This window comes from Euprymna scolopes, chromosome 34 (assembly GCF_053919585.1).
Source record: "Euprymna scolopes isolate OS-2025 chromosome 34, ASM5391958v1, whole genome shotgun sequence".
Classification (NCBI taxonomy): Eukaryota; Metazoa; Mollusca; class Cephalopoda; order Sepiida; family Sepiolidae; genus Euprymna; species Euprymna scolopes.
Window position 1 is genome coordinate 79,761,383 of NC_136515.1, and position 27,390 is coordinate 79,788,772.

Consider the following 27,390-nt stretch of genomic DNA (forward strand, 5'->3'; position numbering starts at 1 on the left):
TGAAATAACAGCAAGATGAAACTTGATTCCAAATATTTCTCATATGTTATATCTCCCCTCTTTGGTTTTCATACATAAAGTAAATTTCACAGTGTATAAGGATTATTTGATACTGGAGATATTCATAATTGTACCCTATTTTCAATAGAGGGTAAATTTACTTTATGTATGAAAACCAAAGAGGGGAGATATAACATATGAGAAATATTTGGAATCAAGTCTCCCCTTGCTGTTATTTCAGATCATTTGAAACGATAGCAGCAAGTTTTAGCTTCCCCTCCATCAAGGTTAGAGGTTTTAGGGAAATATATATATACTAGCAGGCCACCCGGTATTGCCTGGTCGTAAAATATGCTTAAATATGATATTGTGATGCATATTTCGTATTTACTATTATATTATGTTGGACTCAATATATAGTAATGATTTCAAAAATTAAAAAAAAAAAATGACTTGTGTGCCACTACCAAGAATCGAAACCAAAATGTTTAGCTTACAATTTACTTTTTCCTTTGATATTAATGCCTGAGCTATGAAGACATGTTTGCTGCAAGGCTAAAAATTAAAACATAAACCAATAGCTATTATGTTACACATGCATATTCGTGATGTTGTCGTTCAAGCTTCACTTGACAAATTTCAGTTTTTTAATTTCCACACTTTTACACCGATTTTCCCAGCTAAAACTCAAATATAAAGTTTCACATGGGTTTGAATACCCTATATATTAAGTTTCATATCTGTAGACTAAAACTGGAAGAAGAGTTTAGTAGGCAAAATTTTTTAAATAAATATATATACACATACATAAATATAAATATGTATGAAGAAAAAATCAATACGAAAAATATATAAATGCTTATATCTTTTCTGTATTTATTTCCTATGTGTTGACATGTAGGAATACAAAAAGTCTTTCGAAAAAAACTCCATAAACTCCCCAAAATAGTTAGCGATATACTCACACATCTCCCACTTGGCAACACAGTAAACACTGAGGCACCAATTAACGATATCTCAGAAACATACTGCATAGCTAAGCCCCTTAGAATAGTACCCCCTAGGCGACCCATCGTTTCAGGTATTGGAACCCTCACAGAAAACATCTTGGCATATAAAGACAACGTTCTCAACCCACTGTTGTCAAACATCCCCAGTTACCTTAAGGACACCACACACTATGTACAAATTTTAAATAGGATAGGGACCATACAAAACAATGCAATTCTTGTGACTATGAATGTGTCCTCACTCTATTCCAACATCCCACATGAGGAGGGAATATCTGTATGCAAGAATTTCTTACACACTCAAAATCTACAAGACACAAACATTAATGACATATGCAAGATTATACAATTTATCTTAACACACAACAACTTCATATTCAACAACCAACACTACCTGCAAATCAAAGGCACAGCCTTGGGGGCAAAAATGTGTCCCAGCTATGCCAACATATACATGTATATATTTAAACAGAAATACATTCGCACTTACCACCTAAAACCATTACACTATTATAGGTACATAGATGACATCTTCCTTATTTGGCTACATGGCGAAGAAGCATTGATGGACTTCTATCAACACATCAACAGCTGTGACAACAGCATAAAATTCACGACAGAACACTCCACCACACACATCTCATTTTTAGACGTTTTAGTAAATATCACCAACAATCACATCACCACATCAATTTACAAAAAATCCACCGATGGCCAACAATTGCAAATTACTTAGAACTCTACCCAATCATGGCTGACAGAACAAGAGCATGCTACCCCCGTAGAACCAAATAAAGGGCTCCGCAGTTTGGAGTGAAATGTTTGGTTGTAAAGTTCATTCCTAAAGCTAATTCTTTTTTCTACTTTAGATGTGGGGAATCCGGAATAGGAATCGGATTTTTGTCAGACGAAACTTCCTCTCTGCTTGAATCTACAAAACCCATAAACACGAAAAACACTGGAAACTGACAGTTTCTAGTTATTCCTTTCGGCTTTTTATACCCGCACAAAATACATTTGGTCTAAAATTGTATAACACATTTGTTGAATTGAATGAATACACAAAGTAGCCTATAGTGACAATGCAAGGGGAATAACCCTAAATAAATATAGACGCGTTGTGTCCCTTGAATAGAATTTTTTAAAAAGTAAAAAAAATAAATAAAAAATATAATTTTGTGAATTTCCCTTTTCTTCTCAGCATAATCATGTTGACCTATCAGTTTTCATTTGACCATCGAAAGTAAGCAATGTTCAGCCTGGTCCAATCATGTGAGATCACCTGCTCTGTATATGGGGAAATTATGATGCCTCCCAACAAGCACTAATATACATTTGTTGGCCATAAGGGAAAACCATGGGAACATGATCTGCTGTGAGTTGTCCAAAACCGAGTCTAGGTCATTCTTGCAATGGCCTTTCCTCTGTTGACTGTGATTTATTAATGGTCCTGTGCAGTTCTAGGAGGTCCACCCTCCAAGGTTTTGTCTTCTTCTTTTGAGAAGGGATTAGTTTATTGTTAATCATCTTGAGACGTCTCTATTGTGGAATGTCAACGGGGTTACTCAGGAATTTTTTGTAGGTTAGAGTACTCCTTTAGGGCGCTGACTTTAATCCCACTTTTCAATCCTACTTGTGTGACATTTCTTATTGTGGGAGAGAAATAAATAGTATCATGGGAATCTTTTTTAATGGTAATCGCTCCACACAAGCCATTTGATGTAAGCTAAAAAAAAACAAAGCAACCACTAATTCAAGGTCAAAAATTTGCTAACGATAAATGTTAAATGAAATAGATTCTGACCTAGCAAACAGCAATTCTTTCCTCTTTGTCAGAAATGTTGTTCATAGAATGTGAGTGGTAGAATGATCCAACCATTTTTCCAGCAATCTTTGCAAGGATTTGATGAATGCGTTCCATTTCAGATCAGGGGTGAAGGGCAGCCCCAGAAACTGGCTAAAACATGTTGCTTCTTAAGACGAGAGCTTCATTTCAATTGTGGTTTGATGGGGGTCAGAGCGATTATGATGAAAAGAGAGAAGCTTGGTTTTGGCTGAATGAAAATTAACCAGCCACCGTTTTCCCCATTGCACATGCTCAAGATCAGAAGAGAGAGAATCAAAAACATCTTGGTCATTGCTGGCCTTTAAAGTGTTGATTATATATATATATATGTATATATATATATATAAAATATATATGCCGATTAAGCTACACTGAATATTCTGCATTTCATCTACTATAGGATTCTTCAGTGGATGAAAAGCGGAATATTCAGTGTAGCTTAATCGGCATATATATTTTATAAATTACTACATATAGCTCTACCTACGTATTGAGCACTTTTGAAGTAAATACTTAAAGTTACGCATAAATTTATACTTTCGTATATTAATTTTATGTGAGTAAATGAAGTAGTTATATATATATATATATATATATATATATATATATATATATATATATATATATATATCAAAGATGGCGTAAATATAAAATACAATTGCAACTACTCTCCATTTTTTCGGATTTATGTAATCATACCCATATTCTTTTTATTTTCTTTTAATGTTGATGAATTCCTATTCTTCTGATGAGTCAATGCAGAAAAGAAACTAACATAATTATATGACTGGTTCTGCGCTACGAAACAGGTGCTATCAAAAATTGTATATTTTAACATATTGAAAGAAATAAATGATAAGATGGACAACATCTTGCAATTTGGAATATAATCTTTTTGTCATTTATTTATACACATATATATATATATATATATATATATATATATGTGAAATTGTCTCTGTGTGTCTGTGTCTGTTCATTTCCCTACCAAACTACTTAGTCAATTTTCAGTCTACAGACTCGAGATTTGACATAAGGGGTATTGAGATTTGAGAAAATCTTTAATCGGTTTTCGGACAGAAATTTGGCTATCAAGGGGTCAATGTTCAACGATTTGACCTTTGAAAACTCTACCAAACTCCTCCGCCAATTTTGGGTCTAAACACTTGAAATTTTAGACACAGGTTACTTGAACAGGGATCTAACTTTTTCATTTGATTTGAACCCAAAACAATAAATGTTAAGTGGTCAAAATTGGAGTCAAAGTTTTAAAAAATTTGACCTCTACAGTCCCTACCAAATTACTCAGCCAATTTTTGGTCTAAACATTTGAAATTTTACATAATGTGTATTCAGACATAGAGCAAGCTTTTTAATCGGTTTTTGGCCGAAAATTTGGCTGCCAAGAGGTCAAAGTTAAGAGTTGTCATTTGCAGACTCTACCAAACTTCTCCGACAATTTTGGCTCTAAACACTTGAAATTTTAGATGTAGGTTACCTGGACAGGAGTCAAACTTTTTAATATATTTATACATACGCATATAAAGTTATGAACAGTACATAGGGCCCGAGCAAAGCTGGGCTGAACTACTAGTATACATACATTTAAGTAAATTAAATTTTCAACACATTGCGGAGTAATGTGAAATTGTGATGACTATAATTAGTCTACCTAAGAGTAGGATAGACAGGGGCTGATCGACTACTCCCACTTCCCACCAGTTTTGATGGCCAATGCCTAATTTTTTAAATTGCATTTTTTACCTTATAGCAAATAAATAATGCAAAGTGTAGTATCTGTTCTGATACTACACTACTGTCCTTGGTCAGTGAAGAAGAAATCCTTCTAGACTGAGGTAATTTAAATTTTTGTCCCAATCCAGAGTGCCTCTTTTTGGGGAGCTGGATTTTCCTCAAAACTGATCTTGTATCTAAATCTGCCCTCAATGAGGAAGCAAGTAAATGAGGGACTTACCTTGGCTTTCCTGTTCGTCATTTAACGCAGTTGAACTCATGACCTTGTTGCTTAACAAATCCAAACGAGACTGATATTCAGGTAACTCAGACGGCAAATTTCTGGAACGGACAATAAAAATTCATATTTTAGTTATGTAAGATTTAATAAATATCATTGCTTTGGAAAATATTATTTCAACAGAGTTCCCTCCCTTAGCTAGGTTGGTTGGTTGGTTGATTTTGTTTTACGGCATATCAACCCTTTTCGGGTTATTTAATGCCGAATCCAAAGATTTTGAAGAAAAAATTTTTTTAATAGAATATATTTGTTGTTTTCATGTCGGTTTCTATTTAACCCATAGTTGGAACCCTAACAGGTACTACCACTCCGGGTCAGAGTGTACCTGGGAGCAATGGCAATTAAAGGGTGGCTCCACACTCCCCAAAGCCCACAAGCTGGGGCCTCACCACTGGATATAGTTTAAGGTCATATCCAGGACCCCCATTCAGGGACTTTTACCCTCTGCAGGGGGGCAGTCGGCGTATTCTAATGGCCCACTGACAGGGCCGCCCTTAGCTAGGCGATAGAGTTGACAAAGAAATTGATTTTAAGATTCAGTTCATTTGGCAAAAATAAAACTCATGTAGGGAAAGGGTGGCAGAAATTTACACAGAAGAAGATACAGTAGCCTAGCACCTGTCTATGTTCACCTTAAACTGTTGCGTTGCTGGTGTAGTTATTAACTTTCTTAGAAGTCAATTCCAAGGTTTAATTAAAATCGATGCCCTTAATATATTTGTTCCAATTCATGTGAAAGTTAATCCTAGGAGTCTGAACGAAGTACTTTCAGGTTATGTATTATTAGCCATGGCTATTATTTGACAACAAAACAAGCCTTTAAAATACCATGTAGGGAGAGGATGGTAGAATTTTACACAGAATAGGATACAGTAGTCAAACATCTTTCCAAAATTCATCTTGAATTGCATTTATTATCTCCCTTGAAAGTTTATTCAATGGTCCAAAGATTGTGATTGAGAAAGTGGCCCTGGTCCAATTTAATTGAAATTAGCAGTGAAATAGTTTATTGTATGTCCATATGGACCTCTTTCTGGCACAGGAGTGAACAATAGGTTCTAATGTATATCATAAAACCCATTGATAAGATTTTAGGCTCAAATCAGATCATTGCGCAATCGTTAGCGTTCAAGAGAGAAAAGGTTAAGCTTTTTGAGTCCGCTCTCATAGGACGGATCCGATAGACCTACACTATTCGAGTAGCCAGTCTTTAAACTGGATATCACATATGATATGGCGCAAAGGCCAGGACGCCATACTTTAACAGTCGTCTAACTAGGGAGGCATAAAGTGGGCAAAATATTTCAGGAGTAAGTTTGCAGAAGAAGCATCAAGAAATAGAATGATCTTTGCTTTGTTAGCAGCTTAAATGTAATGTCAAAATGGATTGAAGGACAAATCAACCAGAAGGCCAAGATCTGTTGTCCCATTCATCTCTTTGTTATAATCGAAAGCATAAGCCAAGTTGGAATGGCAACATTTATCAGCATTAAAGTTTAAGTTCCAGTCAATGAATCATTTCCATGCATATTGTCAATTTCACTTCTACCAGTTACTAATTTGACATAATCTGCAACTAGAATCATGTTTCCACCAATCAGTTCGGCAATGTCATCGATAAAAAGTAGAAAGAGAATAAGATCCAGCATGAAACATCGAAGAACAATGACCAAAATCTTTCTGATCCTCTCTTCTGATCTTGAGCATGTGATGCAATGGGGAAAAAGATGGGGAAGCACCATATCTTGACAAGCTTCTGGGATTGACCTTCAGAATGATCTGAAATGGAGCACATGCATCAAATCTGTTGCCAACATTGCTGGAAAAATGGTTGGATCATTTTACTGCTCCAATAGGTTTCTAACTGACGATGCAATCCTCCATCTGTATAAGAGCCAAGTATGTCCTAAAATGGAGTACTGTTGCCACATCTGGGCAGGAGCTGCTCGGCACGCGCCTATCCTGCCTTGATAAAGTTCAAAACCAGCTTTGAAATCTAGTAGATGATGCTCTTTTCTCTTCCCTAGAACTTTTTTCCCACAGAAGAGATGTTGCAAGCCTATCTCTGCTCTATTGTTATTTTCATGACAAGTGTTCATCTGTGCTCCAATCTATGTTCCTCCTTGCTGGACTTTTACAAAAAAAAAAAAAACACTCGACTAGCTACAACAACTATCAACAATTGCCCCTACTCTCTATCTGTACCTTAATCTAAATGCAGACTCCATGAACAAAGCTCCTTTACTAAAATTGCCTGCTTGTGGAACAGTGTTTCACTGGCCTGCTTTCCAGTCGACTACAATATTTCATATATATCATTTAATTGGAATTCATTATTGAGATGAGTATTATTTATTTATTTATTTATTGCAGATTATTATCCTCATCTTTCTTAGTTGTCGTTTCATGACGTTTCGGCCAACTATTCCTCTGGTCTTCATCAGGGGGTAACCGCGACGGGATAGGAACTCTGAATCTCCTAACCGCATTCTCAGCAATTACTGCCATCCATAGTTGTTGTCATCTCACCACGTTTTAACCAAGTAAGCCTCTGGCCGGCTTTGGGTAGGATTGAAACCGCTATCTTTTTTTTTTTTTTTTTTTTTTTTTACACAGTGATCACCACTTATCAAGGCCCGGAAGCCACTCAGGGATAAGACACTTCTCACCTGAAACCAAAGGCGCAGTGGATAGAGACGGAGCCGTGGCGCAGTGGATAGAGACATTGAATCTCTACGGTTCCAGGTGAGAAGTGTCTGAAGATAGTGGTTTCAATCCTAGCCAAAGCCGGCCAGAGGCTTACTTGTCCAAAACGTGGTGAGACGACAACAACTATGGATGGCAGTAATTTCTGAGAATGGAGATTCGGAGTTCCTATCCCGTCAAAGTTAACCACCTGAGGAAAGCCAGAGGAATAGTTGGCCGAAACGTCGTGAAACAACAACAAAGGAAGATGAGGATAATAGTCTGCAATAAATAAATATATACAATATCGTAGCCTTCAAGTCCAATGTAAACAAGTTCTTGTTGAACCATATCCTTAAACAATCAAATTCTACCCAACGTACACCACCTTACTGCACTACCACCTTACTTTTATTAACTCTTACCCTCGAGTGGCCTCCGGGCTTTGATAAGTATGACTCCCATGTGAAAAATATATACCACTGTAAGCATCCATTCATCTGAAATGATCCCTATATAATCTAAATTGATATTCAGCAAATTAGAATGTAAAATTACTGAAACCAAGAAAACATTTATTGACATTGCAATCAATGCTAAATTATTTAATTCCAATATTATAATAAATCAACGTTTGTTTGCAAAAGGCTTTTTTACTTTAATCAAACAGGCTTACCAGGAATTGTTCGGGGTGTATTTTAGTGCTTATGCATCTATGTTGTAGTCAGGTCATGTCATATGCTACTGGTACCATGTAACCCAGTACTACCTGCCTCATGGTCAGGTCACTGGCGACTAAACTGGTTCCCCTACCACTTGTTTGGTGAGGAGGGTGGCTAGTCCCCCTGAAAAATTAAAAACAAGACCTTCCAAAGGGCGAATGAATCCTTTTTTAGGGTCAATGGCCAACTAGCACCGTGTGTGTTTGTGCGTATGTGTGTGCTGGGATGGAGAGGGTTCCTGTAAGCCGTAGTGAAGGCAACCTTTCTAAGAGAAGCAAATCTCTGATTTAAAAAAACATAAAGCAGGAGACCAGTACCCGCATTAAGCTGGTCTGCAGTTTAACTTGTTGCTGGCTATCTTGCTCTTGCTTGTTGCTAGATCTCAACATTTTGAACCGAGAGAGAGACTTAGCTGTCGTACAAAGCTAAGACTCTGTAACAGCATCTGCGTATAGATACTCCCTCAGGCATTTGTCTATAAAAATGGTCCTGTGGCGATGGAAGTAATTTTTGGGCTTATGGATTTTGGGCTCATGTCTGATGAGGGAGTGGCACTCGTCTGACAAGACGTTGCAGTTATCATGCATCTATGTTACAGCGTTATTTTTTAATAATATTTTTCAAGTTAAATTCAATGTTTACAATATATTTGTTTATTAAATTGTTAGGTGAAACTACAGAATTGTTACAAAACACCCTCCTCTCCCCATGTTAAATAATAGCTATCTAAATAATAACATTACTATTTTAGAGTAGCAACATAGATATGTAAGTACCCATATTTCTATTAAAACTTCTATCCGTCTATTTTTTTTTCTATTACCTCCTGCTGTAATGTTACACACATGTTTATGTACGGGACCCAACATGAAAGAGAATAGGGTCCAGCATGGATTCTTGAGGAGCACCACTGCACCTCAGATAAGCGACCACCAGTAGGTTCTCTACAGTGCAATGTAGACTACAATATATTGTGAAGTTAGTCACTTGTATGGCATAATCGTGTTGACATACCGGTTCTCGTTAGACCACTGAAGTTAAGCAACGTTGAGCCTGGCTAGTACCAGATGGGTGGGTGACCATTTGGGAATTCTAGGCACTGTATGTGCTCTCCGCTTATCTCAGCATTTGTTTCCAGTCGTCCTGTACATACACTTCACTTGCCACTAGTATTTAACAATGTCGACTCAGGAGAGGTGTGGTTGGAGATTGCATACCTCCTGCCACAAAAATTTCATGCGCAGGCACCCCTACGTGGCATCCATAGTCTATCAAAGACTGAAGGAGCCTGTTTTTTGGGGTTTTTTTAGTCACTGTGAGGGGCATGCGAAACTTCCTCCAGATTCATCAATAAAAATATGGGAGTGTCAAACATTTGTTGATCATCATTTAATCCCGGGCAACGTCAGATCACCCTACTAGTATATATCATATAGAACACATAAAAAAATATGTTTTGAAGCCATCGAACGCAAAAAATTATGAACAATTTAAAAAAATGTTTATCGATATATTTCGGTGAAGAGACTCACCCTTGTCAAGATTTTTTTTCTTCTTACGCTTCATGATGGTACTTTTAGGCAGGACACCTCCATTTAGTTATTGGTCAACGGTTTGTTATTTTTTATAGTCCAAGAATGCACATGGCATGTGCTAAAGGAATGATCTGTTGGTATATAGGAAATCACATTGAACACGTATATAAAAATATGTTTTGAAGTGATCCAACACGACAACATCTAAACTGACATGTTTCACCTAAAAGTACCATTATGAGGCGAACGAAAAAAAAAAAAATCTTGACAAGGGAGAGTTTCTTCGCCAAAATATAATGATATACATTATTTTTAAATTGTTTAGTTGTTGTTGTATTGGATGCCTTCAAAACATATTTTCATATATGTGTTCTATTTGATATTTGATTTCCTATTTACTCACGCTTTCAAACAGGAAACCAACCGATTATGTATATATATATAGTAGCAATCATAAACAGCATAATTTTTTCATTGGAATTCATTATTGAGATGAGTATTATTTATATTAATTTATTCATTGCGGACTATTATTCTCATCTTTATTAGTTGTTGTATCACAACATTTCAGCCACCTGTTCACCTGATGAAGGCCAGAGGAATAGTTGGCCGAAACGTCGTGATACAAGTAATAAAGATGAGAAAAATAGTCCGCAATGAATAAATTAGCATAATTTTTGGCAGAAAAATAGGTATAGTTTTTTTTATCTCAGTGTTTTTAGATTCTACAATTTTTGCATACAATAAATGCAATATTACCATGGAGAAGATTTCAATTAATCATCTTCGCTTTGGTATCTTCTGATTGTTTACGTAATCTGCTGGAAGATGCAAACGTAATGTTGCCCAAGATTAATCATCTGACAGTCTTCGCTTTGGTATCTTCTGATCGTTTACGTAATCTGCTGGAAGATGCAAACGTAATGTTGCCCAAGATTGGGTCAAACACTGGATAAGTACCAAAGATTTTTTTTTTTTTTTTGATATCGCGATTTACAACGTTCCATCAATATTTTAAGATTCATGTTAACGAGTGCAAGAATACTCTACAATGATCTATATATTAATAGTATAGTGTATGTGTTAGTTATTTTGCGTGTCACGCTTACATTCGAGTGACTGTTCTTCAATTGTTATAGACTTCCATTTTTTGTAATAAATAATTTTACCAAGAATTCTTCATAAATTTTGGTTTTGGTTATAACTGAAGGAACTCAAGTTTATATATATATATATATATATATATATACGTGACTTCATGTATACCACAAATAAAAAGCACGGATTTCCGAAACGATCGTACAGATAATTGACTTTGTTGTTGTTCCTTCTTATGAAACTGATTTTTAATTTAATTAAATTTTCATTTTTAAAATTTTTAAAATTTTTAAATTATAAATCACATTATTTAATATTGAATTAGCTCTAGGACATTTAACTATCGAGCTTATTATATATCTAAATTACAACGAGCATTTCCTGTATTTTAATTAAACTAGTAATTTCACTATTACATTAAAATACACTTAGCTCTTTAGACTATTATTCTAATCTCCTTTAAATTATATATATATATATATATATATATATATATATATATACATATATTTTTTTTCATAAATTTTGGTTTTGGTTTTAATTCAAGCTGATGCACACAAGTCATATGGATATATTTTTTTATATTTTTGAAATCGCAACTTTATAATATATAAAAATCGACAGAACATTAACTCTATAATAATATATACAAAATCTTCAAAAATTAATATATCATATCAAAGCATACTTTACAACCGGGCTATGCCAGGCATCCCTGCAAGCTTAGATAAATACTTTTGCAGTTTTAACAAAAGAACTACAATGATATCAGAGTGTCTCCATTTATGCTGAATATCTACAGAATGCCAACATCAATATATTACATATGAATGAGTCTCCTGTGGAATTTCCACAGGTCCCACTAATCAAATATTAATTCATTTATGTTTTACTCACGTTTTAAAAACAGCTTCCGCATCTGATCCTGGTGCTGACGTCACAGATGGAAACGCCTGGTATCTCTGGAAAGAATGGAACAATATAAGACACGAGAAAGGAAAGTATGGAACACATAGTTGTACTAAGTTCACCAGGAGTCCTTGCGCGAGAACCCCATGCTGTAACGGATAAAGTACTTGGTAAAATTCAGCTGTAAAGTACACTCTTCTGGCGGTTGAAGACTCAATCCTAAGTATGTACAACACAAAATACAATTCTACCCTGTCATGGCTGATGAAACAACAACATGCTACCTCAATGGATTAAACAAAATGTTTCCTTCGAAATTTTGTACAGATTCTGAAGTTCAACAAAAAGATTCTCGAGTTCGACAAGCTATATCTGAAGAAAGTTGGAGGTTACATCGACCGAAACGTGTGCAAATAATAATCAATGATGAGAATAATAGTCCGAATAATCGAAATAATACAAGAGAAAGGGAATTATGGGACATAAATGTTTATAATTCTTATCAGTTCAATTACAGATAATAGTATTATTATCGAAACGACCAAGAGACAATATCATTAGGATAGGTATGAATCCCGTCAATAGTAAGATTGCTGTTCTACTAAAATATAGATCTATGTCTATTATTATGCTTATTATTATTATTGTTATTGTGATTATTATTATTGTTGTTATTATTATGATTATTATTATTATTGTTATTATTATGATTATTATTATTGCTATTATTATGATTATTATTATTGTTGTTATTATTATTGTTATTGTGATTATTATTATTGTTGTTATTATTATGATTATTATTATTATTGTTATTATTATGATTATTATTATTATTGTTATTATTATGATTATTATTATTATTGTTATTATTATGATTATTGTTGTTATTATTATGATTATTATTATTATTGTTATTGTGATTATTATTATTGTTGTTATTATTATGATTATTATTATGTCATTATTATTGTTGTTATTGTTATTATTATCTATATAATTATAAAACTCGAATGATCTTGTAACGATGTACATAACACACTTTCTGGTTTACAGCATCCGGTTGTAATGCTTTATACTGATTAATTTTTCACTCTAAAGCATTTTTTTTATACCAAAGCTAGTGATGTTACGTTGTGAGGTGTGCATGCGTAACGGGTATGTTGTGTATGCGTTCCATATGCATATAATGGTTGTACCAAATTATACAGATGTTACGTTGTCGGTAGCAGGCCAAATCTTATAGACTTGTGATGCTGCCATGAAACGATGACATTGATGTATTGACAATATGTTTACAGAGGGAAAGAGACAATTGTACAAACAAATGCTTGCACATGACAACGAGAGGGAAACGAGTTCTTTGATGAATGACGAAAAGAGTATTTATCAGAGTAGACAAGCTTCTGGGTTTGACCTTTACTCCTGATCCGAAATGGAACACGTACATCAAATCTGTTGCCAGGGACACTGGGAAAATGGTGGGATCCTTCTACCGCTCCAGAAGATATCTCACTACTAATGCAATTCTCTATCCGTATAAAAGCCAAGTACGTCCAAGGATGGAGTACTGCTGCCACATCTGGGCAGGAGCTGCTAAAAGCAGTCAATCCTGCCTTGACAGAGTACAAAATAGATGCCCTTTTCTCTTCCCTGCAACCTCTCTCCCACAGAAGAGATGTTGCGAGCCTGTCTTTGTTTTATCGTTATTTCCATGGCAGGTGCTCGTCTAAGCTCTAATCCCTCGTCCCCCCTCGCCTATCTTTCATGAGAAACACCCGTCAGGCTGAAACTACTGTCAATAATTTTCCCCACTCTTTATCTGTGCCTAAATCCAAACGTAAATTCCATGAGCAAAGCTTCTTTCTTAGAACTGCACGCCTGACACTGAACTCAAGCAGTGTCAATTCAAGCGGTATGGTTGGTGATTGTGCAACCTTTGCCTCACAATTACATGCACAGCTATTCTTACAGGGGATATCCATTGTCTCGTAAGACTAAATGGAGACATTGAATCTATGGTTGGCATTTGGGGGTGTGGTGGGGAAAGTATGGTGGGTACTGCCTATACCTACTAATCTAGGTCAAAATGAACCTGGGTATAATAGCAACTAAAGGGTAGCCTCATTTTTTTTTTTAAACCACCCCAGATAAAGTACATTTGATGTAAGGAGTCGAAAAGAAAAGAAAAGAAAATACTACTTCAATGTCAAAACCTATAACCTATGGATAAATGTGAGGTGGATAGATTCCAACCCAGAAAACAGCAATTATTTCCCCATTGTCAGAAACATCACTCATGAATGTGAGGACTAAAAGACAAAATAAGGGAAATAAGAGTTATGAGGCTGCCAAAAATAAATGCAAAGCTCCGAAAGTGGGGACGCAATACCGGATTTAGTTTGCGGTCATACCCAGGAAGAGGTTTGGGTAGACAGAGTTGCAGTAGTTGATAGGGTTAGCAAGAAGAGTTGTTTTTTTTTCATGTGTTTTTGTAAAACGCCTTCAGCCAACAGTAATCATATAACAATCTGGACTGCAATAGAAGATGCTCATGCAATTTAGCAAAGACATTATAAAATACGAAGATAAAGAAAAATCTCTGTGATGTATGTGCCCAGTTTGCATTAAAAAATTTTTTGTAATCGCTTAATTCAATCAAGTAGTATATTTTTTATTTTTACAGAGAAAAATCAAATTTTAGTGAGGATGATCGCGACAACAGCCATCTTAGAAATTTCAGCTGCGAAGAGGGGAGGAATGCAGGGGAGATAATTCCATCTAATTTTTGAAGTTTGCCAAAATTTGACAAAATTATTTTTTAGTTTTGAATAATTTGAATAATTCTGTTTTTCTATTTTCTTTCAAAAAAATCGTAACAAAATTTATTAATAAAATTATTAGAATTTCATGTGCATTTTAAGAAATTTCAAGAATTAGATGGAGTTATCTCTCCTGTGCCTCTCCCCTCTCCAGTTCATAGCTGAAATTTGCAAGATGGTTGTTGTCACGATTGTCCTCACTAAAATTTGTTTTTTCTGTGTAAAAAAAAAAAAACTACATGATCGAATTAAGCAAATTTTTTTTAATGGTAATTTCATTCCATAACGAATACATACGCGATAGAGATTTTTTTCTTTATCTCCGTTTTTTTAATGTCTCTACTAAACTGCACAAGTATCCAATAGAATAACAGAATTAAGAAAAAGATACATGTTTTTTAACCCTCTTCCGTTTCCCTGCTTTCTAGCTGACTACAATTTGGTCGTCTTCAAGTCCAATGTAAACAAGTTCTTGATAAGCCATCCTCTTAAGTAATCCAATTTGCCAAATTTCCACTACTAACGATTACTACAATATTATCCCGTTGACTACTGCACACTCATTAACCCTTATCTCCGAGCGGCCTCTGATACTGGCCAGGTTCATCGTTGCTTAACTTTGGTGATCTGGCGAAAACTAGTGCGTCAACCTGATTGTGCCAAATAATATAGAAGCACTCAAATATCTTCAGACAGCCTGATCTGGTAGTAGCAGAGTTTAGATGGGCGTTGGGTTGTCGTCAACATAGAATCGGCAATAATGTGACGATTGACGCTTCCAAAACAAAGTTCTGATTGTTTTGCATGCGCTTTTTGTAAAAATGCCTTCAGCCATAACTAATCATATGATGACTCGAGTGGCATTAGAATAAGAAAAGTACGAAAAAAAAAAGAAACATTTTTTTTTCAAGCTTAAAAAAAAAATCATAGCAAACAAGTATAAAAAAGAAATCATAGCAAACAAGTATAAAAAAAAATCATAGCAAACAAGTAAAATAAAAAATCATAGCAAACAAGTATAAAAAAAAATCATAGCAAACAATTATAAAAAAAAAATCATAGCAAACAATTATAAAAAAAAAACAAACAAACATGGCTTCTTACTTTAGGGTTATCACCGCAAACATCTTCCACTTTCTCCATCAGCTTATCAGAGTAATTCAAAACCGTCTGCAGCTGAAAGAAAAAAAAAGTTGTTTTTCTTTTTAATAAAACTAGAAGAATACCCGTCCCAGGACAGGTAAAATTCAATTCCCATAAAAAAAACAAATTTGCACGCATGATTTGGTTTGGTTGTTTTATGGCATATCAACCCTTTTTGAGTTATTTAATGCTGAATTCAGTAATTTTGGAAAAAAAGGTTTTTATACTTTGAGTTGTACAGTGTAACCCGGTTGGTTGGTTGTTTTTGTTTTACAGCATATCAACACTTTTCGGGTTATTTAATGCTGAATTCAAAGATTTTCAAGAAAATTTTTTTATAGAATATATTTGTTTTTTGCAAGTCAGTTTCTATTTAATCCATAGTTGGGACCCTAACAGGTACTACCACTCCGGGTCAGAGTGGATCTGGGAGCAATGGTAATTAAAGGGTGGCTCCACACTCCCCAAAGCCCACAAGCTGGGGCCTCACCACTGGATATAGTTTAAGGTCATATCCAGGACTCCCATTGAGGGACTTTTACCCTCTGCAGGGGGGCAGTCGGCATATTCTAATGCCCCACCGACAGGGCCAACAGTGTAACCCGGATACAAGAGACCATAAAGTATAGGAAAACCGGATATAAGAGATTTTTTATCTGGTCCCAAATTAGAGCCTGTGTAAATGTATAGTGTAAGCCGGATATAAACTAACCCGAATATAAGAGAGTTGTTGGGACCAGATAAGAAGTCTCTTATATTCGGGTTACACTGTATATATCTTCAGATATTTATTCAAGGTACATGATTTGGATGTTGAGTTTTACGGCAGATCAACCCTTTTGGGGTTATTAAATGTCGAATCCAATAATTTCAGAAAACTTTTTATGCTTCAAGTTCCTTATCTCTTTAAATATTTATTCATGGTGTTTGGTTTGATTTTTTTGGTAAAGGAATTTTTTCTTTTTGTTTTTGACTTTGCAGAACATGATTGAGTTTTGCAGAAGGGAAAAGAAGAAAAAAAAACTACAACATTAATATTTAGTGCATTTTAGGTCAGAAAGCCAGTATCTTCAGACAATTTGATCTGGTAACAATGCACTAATTTTATGTCCCCTAACAAAGATTAACATAAAAATGATACACTACTAAACCATATGTTTAGAATCCTTATTCCAATATTGATTAAAATCCATTACATGATTTTGATTCTAGAAGATGTTTCAAATTTAATGGGTCTTTAGAAGAAACTGAAATTCATGGGATCTCGCACAAATAGCATATAAAGTGGATCTTCGGTTTATTTTCAACAACATCGTAACTCTCGCTCCCCTTGTTTTGTCCTTTAGTTCTCACATTCCAGGAGTGATGTTCCTGACAAAGAGGAAAGAATTTCTGTGTTTTGAGGTTGGAATCTATTCCATCTAGCACTTATTGTCGGCAAATTTTTTACCTTGCAGTAGTTTTTTTGGTTTTCTTTTTTTGTTTGATAGTGGGCTTCATGCCTTGTCTGGAGCGATTTCTAAATAAAAAAAAAAATGAATGCAATCTCAAGAATATTTATTAATTGACGTTTAAGATCGATTTTGTTTCAATTTCACAAAAGTCAGATATCTGAAATTGCTTCCACACTTTTTTTTTATCCCCTTTGAATAAAAACTAAATATAGTGCAGATTTGGACCCCTTATACGTAGGAGCTGTGTCTAAAATTCATAGTTATTGGTTATTGGTAAATACTTGGGGTGTTCTACAAAAACGGTCTCCAGAGCTGCATCAAATGATGGGAAAAATGCATAACTGGGTGGTTCCTATGTAGAGAAAGACTAATAACTATGCCAAGTTTCGTTGCTCTACTGCTATGGGAAGTGGGTCAGGGGCATTACTTATTGCACGCCTCTCGTACATCACACTGACATGTCCTCAACGTGCTGTACGACATTGATGTGCATGACGGATGAGTGTCTTAGCTCTCTGGGGCCGTAGCGGTGTCGTATTATTTCATGCTGCGTCTCAGGCAAGAATAGCCTATTGGCACCCATCCCTCTCAAGGCTTCAGAGAGCATACAGCACCTGGTATTACCAAACGGTCATTTCAGTACATAATCACTTCAACACACCAGTTCTCATTAGGTTACTGAAGTTAAGCAACATTGATTCTGGTCAATACCAGATAGGTGACCGTTTTGGAATACCAGGCAGTGTATGTAGAAGGACTCTCAGCTAAAACTTGTTCTGACCAGGATATACATGTAACTGGGGTGTGCTAGTGAATTTAATATTCCCTAGACACTTCCTCCTTTGGAGAAAGCCAATTCAACTAATTGAGGAGGAATGCTGCTGGCTCTCTTGCTCTCATTTTAGTACTGACCAGGCCCAATATCGCTTAATACTTATAGGAGTTGGTGTGTCAACGTGACCATGCTGTGTATACAACAACGTAACAATCAACTATAAATTAACTACGAGGGCTGTTTTAAAAGATTCCTACTTTTTTTTTTTTAATTCAAAATATTGGAGAGCTACCAAGACGGGAGTGGTACCACTAAAACAAGCAACCTTTTGTGCTTCAGATTTAATTTTTCTACATAGTCACCAGCATTCTTAATGCCCTTTTGCCAGGAATTCAATGACGTATCTCTGCCTATGATAAACGTTCATGTCAATATCTGCAACAGAGATGAAACTTTCAGGTCATGAATGCATAAGTTTAGTCATAATAACAATGTAACTTGCAATCCCCTCTGATATCAACGGAATAAAAAAATAGGAGGCATTACTTTTGGAAGACCCTTGTATGTCTAAAAAAAATATTAAGAATTGAAATTATATGAAACTTTATTACTTACTTCATCCTGGTTATAAAGGATTTCTTTCATGATGCCCAACTGTTTAGGGTTCAATTTTCCAAGCGTTGTTAAAAGCTCATCTGTAAAACAATTTTATATACATATGAATTAGGTCTCTAAAAAGGAGCTACTTACTTTTATTCATTTGTACAGGGTATACACAGTGTGATGGTTAGTATAGCAAATATTGCTAACAACATGTAGGGAAACGTGCGACTTACCTAATTAGCACGTGTGCATAATTCAACGGGTCGGTCGTGGAATGAAATGAATGAAGAAGAAACAAACAAAAATGGCTACTTTATCTCTTTATATGCCTGCAATGTGACCACCCGATATGCAAATGAGATGCTCCTGATTGGAGATAAAAGAGGGTTGATTTTTTAGAGGGTCGTTTATTTTGAAGTTGGATTTCGAAGAAATAAGTTGAATTAGCAGAAGTACGTTGGGAGTTGAGAGAAGGTGCGTTACGTGTACAGAAGTTGGAAGTTTGGACAAAAGTGTTAACCTTACCCAGGAAATTATTGGTGTGACGGGCGGAAGAAATAAAACTCAAGTTACTGAATTATACAACACAAGCCTCACATCTTCAGAGGGTTCCGGTTCAAAAAAAAATAAAAAATTTGCAATTTAACATATTTACCAATCTAAAATGCCATCCAATTTTTATACTTGTCAAAAGTAAACAGTGTTGCTTATTTTAAAATGTAAGTGAAAACATCAGAATATCAGTAAACTAATTTTTACAGAAATAATACTAAAGTAATTTTTTTTTAATATAATAAATAAGAATATCCGTAAACTATGGATACATGCTAGTTCTCCCAAACCCAAGTAGACCAAACAGAGCAAAACCACCCAGAAACTTATGATGATCCCGTTTTTTTTACAGCACAGGCATGATCTACATGCACAAGGTTCCCATTGGGCTAACAGTCAATAAGGAATACTATGTTAAGATTTTAAGAGACTGCAGAAAAAGATTCCGCTGGAAGAGGCCAGCACTCTTCAAATCAGGTGAGTGGCATTTTCAACCAGGACAATGCAACAATGCACCAGTCCACAATGCCATCCTTGTCACAGACTATTTGACCAAGATGGACATCAAGACAGTTCGTCACCCTCCTAATAGTCCAGACCTTGCTCCCTGTGACTTTTGGTTATTCCTAAAGCTCAAAGAAAACCTTAGAGGTTGTTGTTGTGAGACAATTGAGGAGATAAAAGAGTCTGTAACCATGGTCACTGACACGAAGAGGACTTCCATGGCCCTTCCAGAAGTTGTTGGAACGGTACAATATGTGCATTGCAGCCAGAGGAGATTACTTCGAATGGGATTAGAGTTTCATGTGTGTACTATCAATAAAAGTGCCCATACGAAAAAAGTCTGCAAACTTATTTAAGGCACCTCGTATGCTTATCCAACATTGGTTGATCGTTCAAATCTCAGTGTGGGCGACCAAATAATACAATTGTGAATTACTTAGGATCTCTATCCAGTTATGGCTGACGGAACGAGATCATGCTACCCCCATGTAGTAAATAAAGGACTCCATTCGAAATTTCGTTCAGATTTCCGAGTTTAACAGAAACATTCCTAAGTTTGACAAGAAGGTCGGAGGTTACGTCGACCGAAAAGTTGTGAAAATGACATTCAAGGTGAGAACAATCGTTGGAAGAATCCAAATAACACAAATATTCTGCACCATTTTATATTTTTCCTCTCCCCAATCAATGAATGAGAAATCTTTCCAGATTGAGGCAATTTTTATTTTTGCTGCAATCTATAGTCTTTTTTAAGCTAACATCCTCAGATGAATATGTAAAAACAAACAACATTATTGAAATGTAGATGCTAACCTTTCAGAGCAGCTTTTTTCTCACGCTGGAATTTTATGCTGGGCAAATGTTTGGATTGGTGAACAGCTTTACGATATTCCTGCAATAGAAGATATATTTTTATGTGATATTTCCAGAAGCTGTATTAATTATTGTGAAAAGCAATCGATATTCACAGTTACACTCATGTAAAAATAGATCAGGAGGATTCTGCTTGAATTCAATATTAATAGCAAACTGAACCTGCTTCTAAAAAAATAAAATAGGTGTTTGTTTTTTAAACTATCAGGTCAGTGCAAAAATTTTTAACACTTTATAGAAATGGACATTTTAAACAATTGTACTTGATTTCATGCATATTGTTTTTATTTAAAAATATCACCACGATTAATTTATAACTTTTTTTTTTTATTTCAGATAATTAAAGCATCATTCATTTTTTTCTGTAATATTTTCATCCATGTTGACCTGAAAACGACCTACTTTTAGTCAACAGAAAACGGAATCATCTTCCATCATGATAATGCTTGTCCTTACACAGCACTACTGACCAAAGATCTCTTAGGAGAATTTGGTTGGGAAATCTTGCTCCATCCTGTGTATTCTCCTGACCTAGTTCCCACAGATTATCACTTTTTTTATTTTTATTTAGTCAGGCATACTACCACTTGGACATAAGGGGCTATTATTTGAGACTACGTTTAAGGGAGATAAGTGAGATGTCAGTTTACTTTCAAACTTGTGCATGTTAGTATAGTCAGGGAAGCAGATAACAAGGAGGGACTTCGAAAGTCTAGCTGTCCGAGAAAAGAAGCTATTAAGCTTTCTGACACCTAGGGACCTCTACAGTGAAAGGATTTGATTTTGTTGTTACGTGGATTTGTCAGGGTATGTATGAACTCAATGAGTTCATCAGAGTGCATTGCATTAAAATACTTGTAAAACAAGAAGAGGTATGCAACATTGCAGTGATGAGACAGGTGTTAGTGCATAGGTGACAGCGCAAGACCTATTAGATTGGAGACTCTTCTTTGGATCCTGTCCAAGAGGAAGAGACTAGTAGTAGATACACCAGCCCAGAAATGGCAACAATACTCCATGCATGGGTAAAACATTGGATACTCTCAGGTGTGAGTAATTTTCTAGCATGATAGAGAGAACCCACCCTCTTTGCAGCAGCCTTGGCAATATCCTCAATCTATTTATTCCAATTCATGTTGCCTGTGAATGTTAAACTGAAGAGTTTGAGGAAAGCATTCTTAGGTAGAATGTTATTACTCATAAAGTTTCTTTCCTAGAACTGCCCGTCTGTTGAACCCACTAGTGCGGAGCTGCTTCCCAGCTGACTATGACATTATAATTTTCAGAGTTTCAGAATATTTTCAAAAATATATTGATACTAAAATAATGGCCAGAGTCTTTGGAAGACCATGGACAAATTGAACCAATTTTTGGAGAATACCAGATATAAAGAAAAGAACAACAATTAAACTCTATCGTTAACCTTTAGTCTAGACTGGCTTCCGGGCCATGATAAGCAGTGTAAAAAATTTTTTTAAATACTTACCAAATCTTCAGCGTTTGCCCGATAGGCATTTAAATCAGTCAAGGAATCCTTGGAAAGAAGCAAAATAGAGAAAGGCTATTCATTTTGTAGAAACATTTCCAATAGAATATTCAAACTGTATGACAAATAACTCATTTTTAAATTGGACATTTAAACTGTATAACAGGCTGCATATTTCTAGTAAGAAATTTAAACTGTATAACAGAGTTATTCCCCCTTTCATCCATAAATATAAAAGCGAAAATGTATGTGTGTATGTGTGTTCGCTTTTTCTCTATGTCTACAAAAGGCTTTTTTCAGAGAAGCGGTCAGTCGGTTCACAACTTCTTAAAACTTTTTATATCACATATAAATTGTAATATCTCAGAGTTAACAACGGAGCTCGCCTGTCTATTTAATTTGCTCGACTTCGGGAAGATAAATATTCAACAGTTTTCGCTTGACGCATGTGGATTAGGCCTTTTCCTATAATAAAAGCGACACTCATTCTGGCAGTATTTTTCTGGTCTCGATCGCCGGAAATGTCCGAAAGCAATCAGCTTTGATCAATGTGGAAATATTTTCCATATATCAAACAATTGCTATTCAATTTGGACAATTGGAGCTGCTTCCCACTACCCCCAACGTCTTGGGAAAATAAAACTAAAAAAAAGCGTTCCCGCAGTAAATGAAATACTATCCCGCAGTCAAACTTGACCTCATTAAGTGATTAAAACGTGCACCTGCAAAATCTAAGTAAAGTTAAATAAATTCAAACATGTTTCCGTTAGCATCTCGCGGTGGCCCAATGGTTAAAACCGTCGCACTCTTTTTTTTTTCACACTTTAATTTACAACTTTGCCTCAACGGTTCGGGTTTGATCCTCATACTTCCCTACCAAATCATTTTTTTTTATTTTAACCCCCCCCCCCCCCGGAGTTTCCACACACACCTCCAAACACCCGGGCAACGCCGGGTACCCCTCGCTAGTCTATATATATAAAAGCGAAAATGTATGTATGTGTGTCTGCTAAAAACTTTCGACAGACACGACGAAAATTCACAAACTCGGTATCATATCGAAGCCCCATACTTCGCTCGAAAAATATCGAAAAATTGGCCAAAAACGTTCATTTTTTCACCCCGAAATCGACAATTTTTGACAGGGGGGGGGTCAACAAAAACGGTCTTCTCGTGACGATGAGCGGTTTAACGCATGCGCCAGATGACGTCATGACCTGATTTACTTTAAATAGTTGAAAAACTGAACAAATTTCATGTACGTCGTGTTAGGTCAGTCGATTAGCGCATTGGTTCATTATCTAAACGTTTTGGGTTCGAATCGTGGTGTGAGATGCCTTCTTTTTTTTTTTTCGATTTTTTAAATTTAAATATTGAACTAGTGTTAACGTTCGTTTTTCTGGGTTTTTTTTTACTTCGCTTATCCACCCCCGACCACACACCGAAAAACACCCGGGTACCCACCGATTTTTTAAGTTTAAATATCGAAACAGGCTTATTTAAGCCATTTTTCACGTGTTCGTTTTTCTGTTTTCATCGTTCGTTTGCCTTACGTTAGTTTTTTTTGTTTTTTTTCCCGCTTAAGTGTTAATGTTGTTTTCTTTTTTTACTTCGCTTATAACAAACAAACCTACGTCGTCATCGTCGTAACGCTCGATGACTTCCAGGCGCGCACCTGTCAATTTGGTTCTTACTTAAATAAATTCAAATATCTTTCACTAACTCATTCTGGCTGGCCAATTTTATTTTCAAACTTCGCCTCAGGGCTTCGGGTTCGATCCTACCAACTCCCCCCACCCCGGTTCTTTTTTATTTAACACCACACACACCTACAAACACCCGGGCAACGCCAGGTACCACCGCTAGTTTAAAATGAAAGTACAAAATAGAGTTATTTCCCCTTTCACTTAAAATGAAATACAAAATGGAGTTATTTCCCCTTTCACTTAAAATGAAATACAAAATGGAGTTATTTCCCCTTTTCATTACTGGTTTCAAAATAAAATGGAAGGAGGAACGTGCTAGCTTTGTGAAGTAGTTCACAACTTTATTTTAGACTTCCTTATAAAATATTTACATTTTAAGTTGTTTCATATTAAGAATGCTATTATTAATCCTTTAATGTTAATAGTTTTTGTGTGGACACTTTCATTGTGTCTGGCTTAAGTTAAGAGTTTGTATTTGGTTTGGGTGTTTGGTTTTATGGCATATCAAACCTTTCTGCGCTATTTACTGCCAAATACGGTCATTTTGGTAAAAAATTTTATGCTTCGAGTTCTTTCTATCTTTAAATGTTTATTAATAGTGTTTGGTTTGGTTTGGTAGTTTTGTTGAGGAAAACTGTTGTTTTTGTTTTTGGCTTTGCAGAACATGATTGAGTTTTGCAAAGGGAAAGGAAAAACAAAAACAACAACATCAATGTTTGGTGCATTAAAGTGTGTGTGTTTGGATTCTTAATCCAGCAGGGGGATGCGCTGCGTCTAGTGTGTAAGGTATAAGTTAGTGTTAAGTTCATATTTGCGTGCCTCTTGCTTCCAGCTAACATCGCTGGCTAACCTTGTGGTGAAAAGGGAATAGCTATGCATAAGTCTTCCCTGCCAGTACGTAGCCTCTTCATCATTAAGACTCCTACAGTGCCTCCACGTTGGCCACACATGGTAACTGGGTACCTTGCAGTCCCAAGCTAAACTTGTAGATCTCAGAGTAGTAGGGGACCCCAGAGGTGGTGCATTATGGCCCACTGATGTGTGGACATGCTCTAGCACACTATCAACCCCTACCCCACTGTCTTGTGGGTGCCCTTGGTTGGGCGAAGACTAGGGGAACCAACCCCAAAATTAAACACCACTGCCTTGTGGGCCTTATCACAGCAAAAGGCTAAGAGATGGGAACTCTGACTTCAAATCCTACTGTTGCCTTGCAGTTTTCCTTAAAAAGCTATGGAACCTCATCCAGAAAGAAAAGGTATAGTAGCGGACACAATAGGGTGACTGTTTACCTCACTGAGATTACTTTCGGCTAGAAGCTGCGGCCTCCTCTGCTGCCAGTCGTTGCGAGGTCGCTCCACTGGACATGAGCACTGGAGGTTCAGAGGATGTCTATCTGATGCTCAACACATACTGCACCTAAACTGCGCAAGCAAGTTTGGAGCCAAGGTGGAAAGTCCTGTGGTGATGGAGTGAGACTATGCCAACAACCGAGGGATAAAGCACTGAGGCCCCTACTAGTCATCATCAAGACTGACGGACTGCATGATGATGATGATGACATTAAAGTCAGGAAGCTGGTATCTTCAGACGGCCTGATCTTGTAACCACAGAGTATTATTTGGATTATTCAGGCTACTGTTCTCATCTTGGATGCTATTTTCACGTCTCATAACCTCCAATCTTATTCAGGTGTGTGTTGTCGAAATCAGGAATCTGAATAGAATTTCAACAGAACCCTTTATTTAAACTACAAGGGTAACTTGTTCTTGTTCCATCAGCCATGACCAGGTGGAACTCTTCATTCATAATTGTATTCTTAGTATCGGCTGCATTGAAGATTGAATCTTCAATCTCCAAAAGACTGTCATCAGGAACTGCTTACCATTTACCATTCATATCAGCACAATTCTAGTACAGATTTTAGGAGCCTTAAAACAATTCTTGTTTTCGATGTGTACTCTTACTTATTATTATAATACATATATATATATATATATATATATATATGTATATCTTAAATAAAATCAAATAAATTATATATGTATATATATTTTAAATATAAATTATACACACATATATACCTAAAATAATATAAATTATATATGTATATATATCTTAAATGATATGAATTATATATGAATATATTTTAAATATAAATTATATATGTATATATACCTTAAATAATATAAATTATATATATATATACCTTAAATAATATAAATTATATGTGTATACCTTAAATAATATAAATTATATATGTATATATATCTTAAATAATATAAATATATTTAAAATAATATTATTTTTATATGTATACTAGCAAAAGTACCCGTCATTGACTGGGTTCAAAAACAGCCTACAGAAAATGGACTCTGATTTATGAAAATATGATAGGTTATGAAAAGGAAGGGTTGTAAAGAGATAGCTTCGAATTTGGGGGTATCAAAACCAAAGCAAAATATGATGAAAGTAAAAATAAAATAGATAAACCCCATAATTTATTATACCATACCTGTTCACACTGAAACACTTATCACAATATTCTGTGGATCTATATTAAAAAACCTTGTTAAACTTTGTGACATATTTCCATTCTATGGAGGTCAGGTGCGAACGAACACCCCATAATTTTATTATACCATATTTCTTCAAACTGAAACATAATTATCAAAGTATACTTACGCAGATAGATATGAAAAGTATTTATTAAAGTTTGTGCCTATTTCCATTCTATGGAGGCCAGGCGCAAACGCAGACCCCACAATTTTATTATACCATCCCTATTAAAGTTAAAACATACTTATCAAAGTATTATTATGTACATCGATATCAAAAACACTCGTAAACGTTTTTTTTTAATTTTAAAATTTTTATTTCCATACTTAGTGGACCAGGCGCGTACGCAGACCCCACAATTTTAATGAATCATCATTATGCCAGATCAAACATACCCATTCCTGTGTCTCGATATATCTTCTATTATTATATGTGATCAGTTTTCTATAATAGTCAACCATATAGGAGCCTATTCGTGACCAGACACACACACAGACGTTCAGCTTTATATTATAGAAGATATACCTTAAATAATATCATTAAATATGTATGAATAAAAAATCAATACGAAAAATATATAAATTTTTATCTTTTCTGTATTTATTTCCTGTGTGTTGACATGTAGGAATACAAAATAATATAAATTATATATGAATATATCTTAAATATGAATTTTACATGTATATATATCTTAAATAATATTAATTTTATATGTATATATTTTAAATAATATAAATTATACATGAATATATTTTAATAATATTAATTATGTACATATATATCTTAAATTATATTATTATGTGTCAATATATCTTAAATAGTATAAATTATATATGTAACAATACAAATTTGCAACCCTCATCTTAAAAATTTCAAATTATAAAGTAAAAAGTTTTGAATTTGAAAAAATTACAGATTATTTATGTTTTTGAAGTTTTATGATAAAGATTGACAATTTGAATTATTTGGATTCTTGTTCTTATAATGACTGTTATTCACACAACATTCTGGTTGATGTAACCTCCAGCCTTCTTCAGGCGTATATTCTCAAACTCTGAACTCTTTTTGTCAAA

General features: G+C 35.2%; 1 protein-coding gene across 1 annotated transcript in view; it reads right to left on the reverse strand.

Annotated features, from left to right (window-relative positions):
- Positions 1-27,390, reverse strand: part of LOC145259307 (spindle and centriole-associated protein 1-like) — a 147,152-nt gene that overhangs the window by 113,898 nt on the left and 5,864 nt on the right. The window contains exons 3-8 of the mRNA XM_080117191.1: positions 22,053-22,100; positions 20,507-20,585; positions 18,650-18,729; positions 15,767-15,838; positions 11,829-11,893; positions 4,832-4,932 (exon numbers count right to left, since the gene is read on the reverse strand). Of these exons, the coding sequence (XP_079973317.1) occupies positions 4,832-4,932; positions 11,829-11,893; positions 15,767-15,838; positions 18,650-18,729; positions 20,507-20,585; positions 22,053-22,100 (445 nt within the window). The remainder of the gene's footprint in view (positions 1-4,831; positions 4,933-11,828; positions 11,894-15,766; positions 15,839-18,649; positions 18,730-20,506; positions 20,586-22,052; positions 22,101-27,390) is intronic.